Source organism: Arvicanthis niloticus, chromosome 11, assembly GCF_011762505.2.
Source record: "Arvicanthis niloticus isolate mArvNil1 chromosome 11, mArvNil1.pat.X, whole genome shotgun sequence".
In the NCBI taxonomy this organism is placed as follows: domain Eukaryota; kingdom Metazoa; phylum Chordata; class Mammalia; order Rodentia; family Muridae; genus Arvicanthis; species Arvicanthis niloticus.
In genome coordinates, this window is record NC_047668.1 from 22,981,086 (window position 1) to 22,993,609 (window position 12,524).

The window sequence follows — 12,524 nt, forward strand, 5'->3', positions numbered from 1 at the left end:
GTCAGCAAGAGAACCTGATGAGAAAATTACCTTGCTTTCTTGTACTTTGTTAATCTATAACAAGTTGCTTAGTTATAAATGTATGTGAGTTCTTGGGAATAATTTGGTTTTTTCACTTGTAATATGTAAAATGTTTATTCATATGAGGGTATTGGGTAACATGTTTCTTCTTATGTATATTCATAGTAATCATTCACTAGCAGAAAAATAGAATGTAATCACATTGTGATTTCTATACTGTTTGAAAGATTTTTCTGGAATGTATAAACTGTGGGATTAAAAATAAAGTTATTGAAGCTTGCTCATTGGTTCTTTGCATCTTCTACCAAATGCATGTTTGTAAAGTGGCTGAAGCTTTGCTTTATCTGCCCAATGTGTGAATGTGAGTGTGTGTGTATGCATGTATGCATGTATGCATGTATGTATGTATGTATGTATGTATGTATGTATATGTAAAGTTGGAGCTTATTGAAGCTTGCTTCATCCACCCAGTGTGTGTGTGCATGTATGTATGATATTTCCCCTTCTTTTTTTTCCACCAGCTACAAAGAATTTTTTGTTGGTCCCCAAGTAAGTTTTTGCCAACCACCACCACCCCCTCCTGGAGCATTTCACTGGCCTCAGTCACTCCCAGACTCTATTCTCTGCCTCAGTTTACCCTGTGATGTCAAAGCTGGTCTTTGACAAGAAGGTTCATGCAGCCCAGGCCTGAGGTTGTGCTTTGTCAACCCACCTTGGAATCTGCCTCTGAGTGCCTCAGTTATTGTGACAGAAGTAGAAGGAGATTCAGAGCATTTAAGGGAAAGTGGGAAATCAGGTTCACCCATTTGTTTTTATAATTCTCATAAGCATTTAAAAATGAATCTCAATATTTGTGCTAAAATGTAATAAAGTTTTATGTTGGCAAAGCTGTGCCATTTCTTTCTTTTTAAGAATATTTATTTATTTATTTTATGTAAATAAGTATACTGTCACTGTCTTCAGACATGCCAGAAGAGGGTACCTGATCCCATTATGGTTGTGAGCCACAATGTGAGTTCATTGCTGGGAATTGAACTCAGGACCTCTGGAAGAGCAGTCAGTGTTCCTAACAGCTAAGCCATCTCTCTAGCCCCAGTGGTGCTGTTTCCTCTTTTTTTCTTCTTTCCTTTTTTCCAGTGCTCCTCTTCTTCCTCTCTTCTGTGTTACTTTTCTTATTCCACAAAAACACCAATTTCAAGCTGGCCTCCAACTAGCTATGTAGGCAAATGATCTTGAATTTCTCCTCGATCTACCTTCTGAGTGTAATCTACCTGGGATCATAGGTATGCCACCATGCCCAGTTCATGTGGTACTAATGTTCTAACCCAGATCTTTGTGCTTGATGGGTTCCACCAAGTTCCTTCCCTGGACCAAGATGTGTGGGGTTTTTTTTGTACTAAAACTGTTCATATAGTCAAACAATAGAGGACTCCGCAGAGACTTCTGAGACGTTCTAACACATCATTCTCTCACAAGAAAAGTAAAATCTAGGGAGTTAAATAACACAGCTAAAGCCACACACCAGTTTACATCCATCCTTCATCGTCCCAACTCTCATGACTCATGGAAGCTGGTCAGATTTTAATTGTTTCCTTTGGTATATGTTCTAGAACATTTGAGTAGAAGAAGTAGACTTAGAAAACAATATAATCCTTACATAGATGCTGAGGTATGTGCTAAATTATTCTTTTTTATTGATGAAAAAACTATGGCAAAAAGAGGTTGAATAACTGGCCCACAATCAAAATATATATATATATATATATATATATATATATATATATATATATATATATATATATATATCAACATTTATTCTCCTGATATGAACTGATGCAGAAAGAAGGTGGAATGTTCAGACATCCCTGGGAAACACAGGTTTAATGTCTTGGGAAACCTGGCCATTGCCACTGGTGTCTCAACTTGGACAGGAACAGGCAGGTCACACAGCTTTCAGAAATGTCCCTCACTTTGTTTTACATGGATCCACTTCTCCGAGGGCTCCAGGCCCTTCTAGTCTGTCTTTCCATCTTCTCTAATTCTCCGGTTTATCTGCTTTGCTCCTCTTGCCATAGCGAACAACCTTGGCCTCACTTCCATGCTGACCACTGTTTGAGCTACAATCTTTCCAGAGCACAATTCTGTTGTTTATGATGAGGCTGAATGCTCACTCCCAGAAGGCACTGTTAGAAAAGCCAATGGGTCATGTTCAGTAATTAATATGGAGATAGGAGATGAAAACAGCAGAGAGAAGGTAAAAGAGTAATAAACAAGATTTTTAGAAGTCTCCTCTCTCTGTGTCTCTCTGTCTCTGTTTGTTCATGTGTATGCACATGTCTGTATGTGTTTGTACATGTGTGCATGTGCATATACATGTGTGTGGAGGCCACAGGACATATTGGGTGTCATTCTTTTATTTTTTCTTAGACACCATTCACATTGTTTTTTGAGACAAGTCTTCCTCTAGCTTGGGGCTTGCTGATTAGGCAAACTGGCCAGCCAGTGAGCCCCAGAGATTTCCCAGTCTTCACCTCCCCAGCACTGGAATTATAGTATGCCACCACATCCAGCCTTGGTGGCCCCTGAAGCCTGACCTCGGTTACTCAAGCTTGCTCAGCAAACACTTTGGTGACCGAGTCTCTCCCAGGGTCAGCATTAAGCCTGTATGGATGGTCCCCTTACTGCATGAACTTTTTTCTGTACCTGTGGACTCTCTTCCTTGATCTTCAGGCATGACTCTGGCCTCTTCATACACTATGATTTGCCATCACTGGGATGATGCAGCAAATGTGTTTTCAGACCAGAGACCACATGCAACTTGACACAACCTCTACGTACCATAGTCCTGGTACAGATGCCAGTCCCTCAGAAAGCAGCCACCTTCTCTCTGTGGCCTATATCACTATAGGATATAGTTGATAGATAGCCACTATTATCATGAAAGCTACAGGAGGAGTCATCAGACCCAGGACTAAATTCCTACTCACCAATGTAGACTGTGCTGAGTTGTGTCCCTTGACTCTCATTCCAAGTTCAGAGACTGAAGTCATACATCCCTTACCCCTCACAATGTGACCTTTGGGATAGGGCTTTGTCCTGTCCACCACTGCTTTTTTATGTCCTCTTTCTTTGCAAGTTTTAATTATGTTTACAGACTAGGACTCCTCTACTTAAGTTCACAATGGCAGCTGGCTTTGAATTCATCATCTGGGTACTACTGCAGCACTTGGGCCTAGGCTCATAATTATTGGGCATGAAGCTACCTGGTTCGCTAGTTTCTTCAGAGTGAAGGTGCAGTAGGCTCAGAGACCATTGCTTCTGCTCTCATAGCACTGGATCCACAATGGGCCCAGAGGTGTAAAAATTGCTCCATGGAAGTATTTGTTCTTTCATGGAATAGTTAGATGCTGAGCGGCTGACCCCAGACTCCAGATGTGCTCACTCATCTGCCTCTCACTGTCCCTATAAGGCAGAGGTAAGGCTGTGTGGTTTGCTGAGCAGACTGAGATCTGAAGTCCCTTTCTGCCAAGGAGCATTCTCCCCAAGCAGAGCTGGTGAGGCATGGTATCCACATTCCCATGTGTCATTCCATTGAGATGTAATGTAATCATCTAGACACACCCATGACAACCTCTAGCATATCTCAGCCAAGACTGGCAGCTCTGAGTGAGGGCACAGAAGCTTTGAATCTGCTTCTGTTTCATCTGCTAACCTCATGACCATTAGAACTGGTAGGATCTTGAAAACTCATGTTACTTGCTACACAGTAATCTAATGCAAAAGACAAGAGGCTCTGATCTCACATAATCCTGGTCCTTGACACAGGTCACTACAAAACAGGGATCCTCCAAACCTACTTATGCATACCTGGTCCTGTCCTGTCTTGGATAGCCTTTGGACCAAGATGTTATTGGCCTTTAGACACAGCAAGCATTCATTTTGAAGTGCTATCCTTTCACAACTAGACAGACACGTAGGCCTACTCTCTATTTTGAACATAATGCTTTTACTTTATGTAGCTTAGATTTCATGATGAACAACTTAAAGGGAGAAGGAATTTGTACATTGGAGTCAAACACAGCTGAGCTCATTCGATAGACCTCTTCTACAGCTATTCGATCTTTGGGAAGAAAAGTGGTGTTGTCTCACAGGCTAGTGAGAGCATGAAATAGAAACAGGGCACATGTTGCCTAGCATGGTGCTTTAGCAGAGACTGAAGGCAAGTTCGCTATTCTCTTCTTCTTTATTTATGCTAAATAAAAAGGATGAGATGCTGAAAATATAAAGCAGGCAAGCACTGCAAAGCTGTTTGCATTTGTGAGCAACTGTGGAACATTGTAATTTGCTAAAGATTATTTCTTGGTGTTCTTGGTCTACCATAATTAAAACACTAGTCGCTAGTCTAAATGTCTTAAACTGCAAACAGCTATTTTCTCAGGATGCAATTTATTTATTTATTTATTTATTTATTTATTTTTTGAAAGCTGGAAATATCAGATCTAGGTGGCTAGCTGGTTGTTCCCAGTGAGGGTTCCCTTCTTGGTTTGCAGATGGCCTCATTCTCTCTGTGTCTTCACATGACAAAGGGACAGGAACAGAAACAGGAAGATAGAGAGAAGAGGAGGTGAGAGAGAGAGAGAGAGAGAGAGAGAGAGAGAGAGAGAGAGAGAGAGAGAGAGAGAGAGAGAATATGAGACAAACCAAAGAAAGGCACACAAAAAGAGACAGAGAGGGAGACAGGGGAGGGTAGAAGAGGGTAAGAAGGTAGAGTAGGGTGGGGAGAGGAAAGAAGTTGGGAGGAGAAGGGAGGATGGGAGGGGAGGGGAAGGAAGAAGAGACAAGAGGAAGAGGAGACAAGATGAGAGGAGATGCTATCAGTAGAGAGGGCAATGTGGGATACACAATCCTCGGGTAGCCTGAAGAATGAGGAGTGGACCATGCAGGGACCTAAACAAATAGCCTCCAGGAAGAGGAAGAAACAACTGGAGATTATTTTTGAGACATCAATCAGTTCTCACTTAGATGGGAAACTGAAAACTGGGAGACAGGATTCAGCTTAGAAGTGGTCAGGGTGATTTCAGGAAGGAGTAAGGACAGTGGTAAGAACTCCAGAAAGGCTCCTAAAGTGGCCTGTCACAGAGCCAGAAGTAAGAAGGTTCTTCTATGTTACAACAAGCTTGCTGCTCCTACCCCAAGTGTAAAAATGGGAGTAACCCTTGTCAGGCACGGACCTTGAGGGCTAAGTTGGGAGTTGACTTGAGAACACAGATGCAACAATTACATGAATGAAAATCAAGTATTACTTCATTTCTAAGATGGGCTTGTTGATTTTTGATTTAATTGCCATCCATATTTGGGTTCTCAATTTTCACCTCATTTACCCAACCAGGAAAGTCTATATATGTTCTGTAGTTTTGGCCTGACCTACAACACCATATATGACTGATCAGGTAGTGAAGAAAAGGCCACCACAGACTTCTCAAAAATACAGGCATGGTTCCTCACATGAAGACAAGGCAGGACCAGGAACCCCCCCCCCACCCCATCTTGGGGTAAGCAGACGAAAGAAAGAAAGAGAAGAAGAGGAGAAGCCACTTTTGTCCCGTTTATTTTCCTTTCAAAATCAACTTTATTGAGATCCAACATACATAACAAAGCACACTTACTTTAAGCATATAGGTTTGGGTCCTGATGAACAGATACCCCTAGAACTATGCTCACAATTGAAATACAGACTTCTTCCATCATCTGTATAAGTTCTTTCTGCATCTCAGAGGTAAATCTCTCTGCAAACTCCTCCCCCACAGTCACACATCTGCTCCCTGTCCTTGTATGATAGTTCTCTCTGCCCCAATGTTTCATACAAACAAAGCCTCTGTGTCTGGCTCCTCCCACTCAGTGCCATAAGACACTTGTACTTATGGCTGATTGATGGTCTGAAAGTGGTACACATTTTAAAATTTGTATAGCCACTTATAATACTATAGGCATTTGAACGATTTGAAGTTTGTTGTTGGTGTTGTTTTTCTGTTATGAAGAGTACCCGATTTCTTCCTTTAATGTTAAAGCTAAGTCATTCCAATTCCTACCAATTGGAGCAGATAAGGAATGTGACTCTAACAAGTGATGGTACTATTTGGGGAACACCTGGAGTTGATGGCCTTGCCGCATCCTTGAGGAAACAGGAGGTGATGGGCCCATGATGTGGGGATGTATAGACCCAAACCTCATTTATATATAACTCTATTCACTCTTCAGGCCAATATAAGCTTTACTGAGGTATAACTTGATACCATAATTCACTTGTTTTAGCTATAAAACTCAATAATTTTTTTTCATACTCCAGGAAGAACCCTCACATCAATTTGAAGTTAGTCTTTGTCTCCACCTCCTTCAGCTGGAGACACCAATCTACCTCAGGCTTTCACAGGTCTGCTTTTTTTTTTTTTTTTTTTTTTTTTTTTTTTTTTATATTTAAAGTAAGTTAGAATATCGGGCTCTGGGTCCTGATGACTTTTAAAATTTTAAAATTTGATGGTTTTGGAGGTCCTCACACTGTTGTACGCATCAATTCGTTATATAACTCGCCAAGTAGTATTCCATTTGACTGTGCAGTTATAGCATCTATGCATATGATATACTCATTCTGTTCAGCCGCTGGTCTGCTCAGAGCCACTGCAGTTGATTTCTAGATGTTATGGTTGACGCTTTCTGAACTAGTGTATGCAAGTCTGTGGCTAGATGTAGGTTTTCATTTCTCTTGAGTCGAGCTAGACCTATGAGTTGAATTGTTGTAATATAGTATATTTATATTCAATATTTTTTTTAAAAAAAATTGCTAAACCCTTTTCCAAAGTGGCTGAACCATTTTATATTCCCACCAGCAATGTATGAGGGGTCTGTTCTCTCTAGATTCATTTTATGTGGGGAATAGAAGAGAATTTGAAATCCACCCTTGGGCTGTGTTGTGGAACCTATTGAAAATACTGTGCCCTGACTATTTGCACAGTAGCACAGGATAATCTTGTCCACACCAATTTCCACTTTGGCTACACAATACTATCTTCTGTGAATTTTTCCTAGTTGTGATCAAGCCACAGTTCAGACAATAAAAATAAAGACTTTGTGGGCCGGGGTGAGCAGGCATTGAGCTTTTAATACTGTCAGGTGACTTCAATGAGCCAGCTGATAATGTCTGATGGGAAAGAATTCTGTTGTTTCGTTGAGTCACCTGCTGAGATAACGAGCCACACACTTAGAGCTGAAGAAAGACTGAGTCTATAGGACACACTGAGCAGTACTGTGGAATTCTATAGCTACAGATGGAAGAAAGAATGTACTGTCTGGCCAATGGTGCCCTTTACAATTATCCTCATATATTTCTGCTATTAATTCAACCATTTTAACTGTAATAACTGAAGCACTGGAGAGTTATGCAAAAGCTTGTTTGTCTCTGAGACACCTGAGCTGTTTGAAAGTCAGTAGATAGCCAGGAAAGAAGAGACAGGGGTGACTAATGAGTGGGCATCTGTCATGGGGAAGGTGTCCAGAGCCAGACAGAACCATCTGATTTTTGATCATGTAATGCTCTTTCCCTCACTTCTACCCCAACACAGCCTCTTGCTTTGCAGTGACAGCCAGCTCCTGGTAACTAGTCTCCTAGAGAGGGCTGTTCTGCTCCTGGGCACTGCACTGAGAGTTTCTGGCTCATGTGTCATCCTCGGCCCTCTAACACATGTTCTTCTTGGCCCCATGGCTTAATCTCGTTCTCTTAATCATAGAAGTCCCTCGACCCTTTTGATCACTCCTCAACTTTCATTGCTTCTTGACTAGATGCAGATGCTTGTCACATGATCCTCAGACCCAGCATAGCCTGGCCTCTGCGTCTAGGCAAGCATGGTGGCTTTGCTTGCCAGCTTTGTCCCCTTGTTTTTCTACAGCTTCTCCTTGCCTTTCTCCTTTCAGAGGACACTTCCTTCCTCGGAGCCATTTTCCTGACCACCATACCAAGCGGGACAGCACTACTTCTTTACAATATGATAATTCACAATATGATAATATGATAATGTAAAGTAGTAGTAATTCTTTACTACTACTTTACAATAATGAAACACCAAACCATTAGTGGGAGACAAAAATAGTACCAGTAAAGAAAGGAGGTGAAGCAATTTTATGGACTGCCTTCCCTTATTGTCACACACACACACACACACACACACACACACACACACACACACACACACACACAAAAGCATGGCCATTGGACTGGGGGCAACTCTTCCCCTGACTCATCTTGGCCCAATCAAAAGAAAAAAACTATGCAAAAGGCTCACACACTCCAGCTTCCACTCTGGAGCTGTGAAATCACTAGGGAGAGCTGCAATCTCATTTCCCTAGTTGGAGCAGGCGATCATTTTCTGCACCATCAGGTCATCATTTAATTATCCAAACCGATTCAGTCAGTGTCCTTAGCCCACTTCCTCTAGCATGTTTCTTCTGCGCAGAATAAAGCACAAGCGCCCTCTGGTGGTCATCAGTTAAAACATCTTAAGTGGAAGAGATTGGTTCTGTGGATGGATGAAAATCCCTGAGTTCCTAGACTTTCCTCATCTGGGAAGCCATTAAAACTCCGCGAAGAAGTTGATTTGATTTATACCGGGTTATAACCACAAAATCATTTTTGAGGTCATGCTTGTAGTTTCAAAAGCCCTGTTGCCACGGAGCCGTGTCATGATGTAGAGTGAGGCTAGGGTTTGTTAATTTGGCCCACAGTGAGGACAGAGAAGGGAGAGTCCAAGAGAACAGGCAACGAGTCCTCTGTGAGAGGAATACGGAGCTCAATATTACATCCCCAACTCACTGTCGTAGCATGGTATCTACATAACTCTGAGAGCACAAGGCAGGTAGGTCTCCGGGATGCACTGCTGGGACCAGGGGCCTGTGACTAAGGGGCAGGTGGTGGAATGCGAATGATTGCGAGGCTTGGATGTTTGCTCAGCTATACAGCTTGGAGACAGAAGAAAGAAAGCTTGAGAGAAGGAAGCGGATGACATATTTGTAACACGTATGAGAGTTCAAACTCTCTCATCAAGCAGCCATATTAAAAAATATAGCTGAGGAGTGAGAAGGTCGGCAGTGGTGGTGACATGGACTGGTCATCACTGACAGGACACCACCAATTGTGCTTTTTTGAGACATGACAGAGAACCGGATTTGTTCACCTGTTTTCAAGAGACTGGTGCTATCTCTTCCTGCTTAACTAACCATAACTTTGCACTTGAAAGTTCCTGATTTTGCTATCTTACTAATTCTTATTTTTACTTTTGTGATTTAAGTCCTAAGTCTTTTAAAAATGAAACAAAAAAAGTCAGAATATCTTCACAACCTTTGGAAGTACAGGTTTGAAGACGCTAACACGAACGATAGCTGGGCTGTTTACCAGTCACTTTTCAGATGGAAGTCCAGAAGCACTGTCCTGCTCTGTGACAGCCGCCACATACCCACACCCCTCCAGGAACATGATTAAGTACCAAAGAGGGAGGGGCTTTACAACCACACTTGATTTTTCATTTTTAATTAAAAAAAATCTGTCATTATCTATAGGCATGACTTCTTCATGCACAGAGAAATTTAGCATCCATAGTTATGGAAGAACAGAAATTTCACATTTATTTTTCTCTGAAGACATTGACCAATTGAAAGTAACTTTTGTCTTTGTGCTTTCTGATGTTGAGACAAGCTTGTTTTGTTAGTTTGTATTTTCATTATATAGGCTGGTTTATGGAGAGTAAATATGAAGACGTTGGGGATCACTTTAAAACAAGCTTTACCTGTACACATCAAAGATGTCAGGTGACAAATTCTAATGTACTCCATTGGCCAATACTTAGGATTTCAGCCAGCAACAGGCTGAAGAAGTGGGTAAAAAAAAAAAAAAATTCTCTATTTCAGTTTCACAGCCAAAAGTAGAATGAAAACAAAAACAAAAACAAAACTAAAATCCAAAACCCCAGGAAAGGCATTTGGATGTTTTGTGGTCCCACACACTGCATTCATCAACGAGCTTACTTCTCACACGGGAGAACATGGACGTTGCTTGTGTGTTTATTCATACATCACACCTACAAGCATATAGCGTCTACACTTTAGGTATATTTACAAGTTCAACAGAAGACCTACATATAAAAGGCTTTACTTAAAATTAAACTTGATGCAAGTTATGAGAAACCGATTTATTGGCAAATGAAATCGAGCATTCCTTCAACCATGGGTTGTCATAGCTTCCTATACTGGAGGTCAGCCACTTCACACTGTTTATGGCTGTGATAGGATATATGTATTTGTTCTTCAGACTGTTGGTGTAATCCCTTTGACTGCTGGCCTAATTAAGTACTTGTCAGACTTCTCAGATTCTGGAGTATGCCTGTTGCAATTTGTACACACGCTGCTGAATGCTGCAGAATTCGAAAGCTTGCCTAGGTAGAGTGAATAATTTAGTACTTTTGGCACGTTGTTGTACGCTTTTACTTCTGCAATCATTTGGTTTTCTATGCATTTCCAACTACACTACTTTTCTTTTTCCACTTGATTTGTTTGACTAGAAACCACAAAAGACCACAAAACCATCGTGTGCTCCAGCCAATGACAGAGCTTTGGGTTTGATATTTATGGGGAAAGCCCCTTCAAATAAATTTGTTTTTACATTCACGGTTTTCAGCATTTCAGTTTGCATTATCTCTGCCTTTGAAGAATTCCTTTCCAACAACAACAGTAGCATAGGATGGACTTGCCCACACTGGCCGATACAGAGTACAGGAGTCAGGGAATACTTATTGTCCAAAGGCACTGCATGTGTCTTGCCCTGCATTTTCTGGACTAAAATTTAAAATTTCACTTGAGAGCTTTGACTTCAATTCTTTGAGTATAGCACAAATGCCAAAAGGTGTCACAATATGCAATGTTTATGCCCCCAAAGGACTGAACACAGATAGTGTAGGAAGTGAAACTCTGCTGCTGTAACACCCGGAAGGGTAAGAAGCCTGGGAAGTACCGGGAGCAAAGAACAGGTGACACAGTCTCGGCGAGCATTAGCGGATGCAACTGTCATAAGTAACTCATGTAGCAAGTATATACTGTACATACTGTTCCTAACAGTCTCTCAAAAAGACTAACAACAGCTAGACATAGTCACGAGTTTCACAACAATGTCCACAGAGACATTGAAGCCCTAGAGAACACTACAGTAACACTCTCCACAATGACAACGGAATTCATATTTAGGGTTCAGCTGAGGATAGTGTCAACAAAGTACCCAACCACGTTGCAATCACATACACAGGTGTGTCCTCTGTGCATCATGTTTCATGCATCTTATTGAACTGTATCCCGCACAGGGAATAATGTAACCTATTGATGATGTTGTATTTCTTTTTAATCAGTTCCGAGGAAATTGAGAAAACCCACTCTGAACAAAAAGTATGCACTTTGTACCCCAGTTCATAGTAACGTATCATCTTACTGAGATATGTTCTTGCTCTGTTCTCATAATACTCAGATACAGCCAAAAACAATCTTTCTAGCCATATGTCCATAGTATGAGAGGGATGACAAGTGTTCAGGAAAACCATTCCAGAGAGATGTTATATTGGCACAGAGCTTAAAGACTTAAACAAAGGAGTTCATTGCGTTGACAGGAGAAGGGGCCTCTGAGCTTTCATTTCCCTCTGCTGGCTCTTTCTCTTTCTTACCACTGTATTGTCCAATGAAGGAGCCATCCTCGTTGAATTGGCCATTCACCCCCTCTCCATAGTCAACCAGGCTATCATCACTATCTTCTTTTTTCACAGTCCTGTCTGAAGGTGTTCGACTTCCTTTTTTCAAAGGCTTGTGATCTTCTGCATCACTGGGGGGGAAATAAAAATTTTGGTCAGCCCCACGTTTAGGTAAAGTGCCTTGATTTTTGCAGATCATGCATGCAAATTATGAAAAAGCGTATGGAAGCCTGAGCTCCTGCTGCCAAATTTGACTGCCAGGTGGACTCCAGTGACTAGGGTGATGCTGGAATGGAAGTCAGGCGCAGAAGTGTTTGGATCATGTCTGCAGCAGAGCAGGTGACTTTCTGATTGCGCATGCTAATTTAGATGAAAGAGTCTGATGCCTGATTGGAAGACAATCTGGGAAAAATGAGAAGCATTATTGGGGCATGGCATGGGCTGTTTCAATTCAAAGGAGCAGTGCAGAGCTCGGGACAGTTGGGAGTTAGTGTGTTAACCTGTAGAACTTCTCTGATTCCTTGGATGTGAATGGAGCATGGTTTTTGGTTACATGTGATATATGGATTGTTTTCCCTGAGGCAGTAGGAGAAGCAAATTCTTGCAGTTCAAATAATTTTGTTACTGAATGCAGGCCAGATTTGTGAACTTCTGCCTTACCTTTCAAAAGACCTAGCAATCCATTAAAAGGAGGCAGAGGAAACAAATGAGAACAGCCTAAGAAGAAAAGCA

The 12,524-nt window shown here is 41.5% G+C and overlaps 1 protein-coding gene across 41 annotated transcripts in view; it reads right to left on the reverse strand.

The window, feature by feature from the left end:
* The window catches only part of Nrcam (neuronal cell adhesion molecule), a 326,757-nt gene that overhangs the window by 57,842 nt on the left and 256,391 nt on the right, over positions 1-12,524 (reverse strand). For 19 of the 41 annotated variants that reach the window (XM_076941918.1, XM_076941913.1, XM_076941908.1 and 16 more), the window contains one exon: positions 11,769-11,923. In XM_076941918.1, the coding sequence (XP_076798033.1) occupies positions 11,769-11,923 (155 nt within the window). Of the gene's footprint in view, positions 1-1,825; positions 2,205-11,434; positions 11,924-12,452; positions 12,510-12,524 lie in introns of those variants that run through there. The other 22 variants (XM_076941941.1, XM_076941922.1, XM_076941929.1 and 19 more) reach the window with 3 other exon arrangements.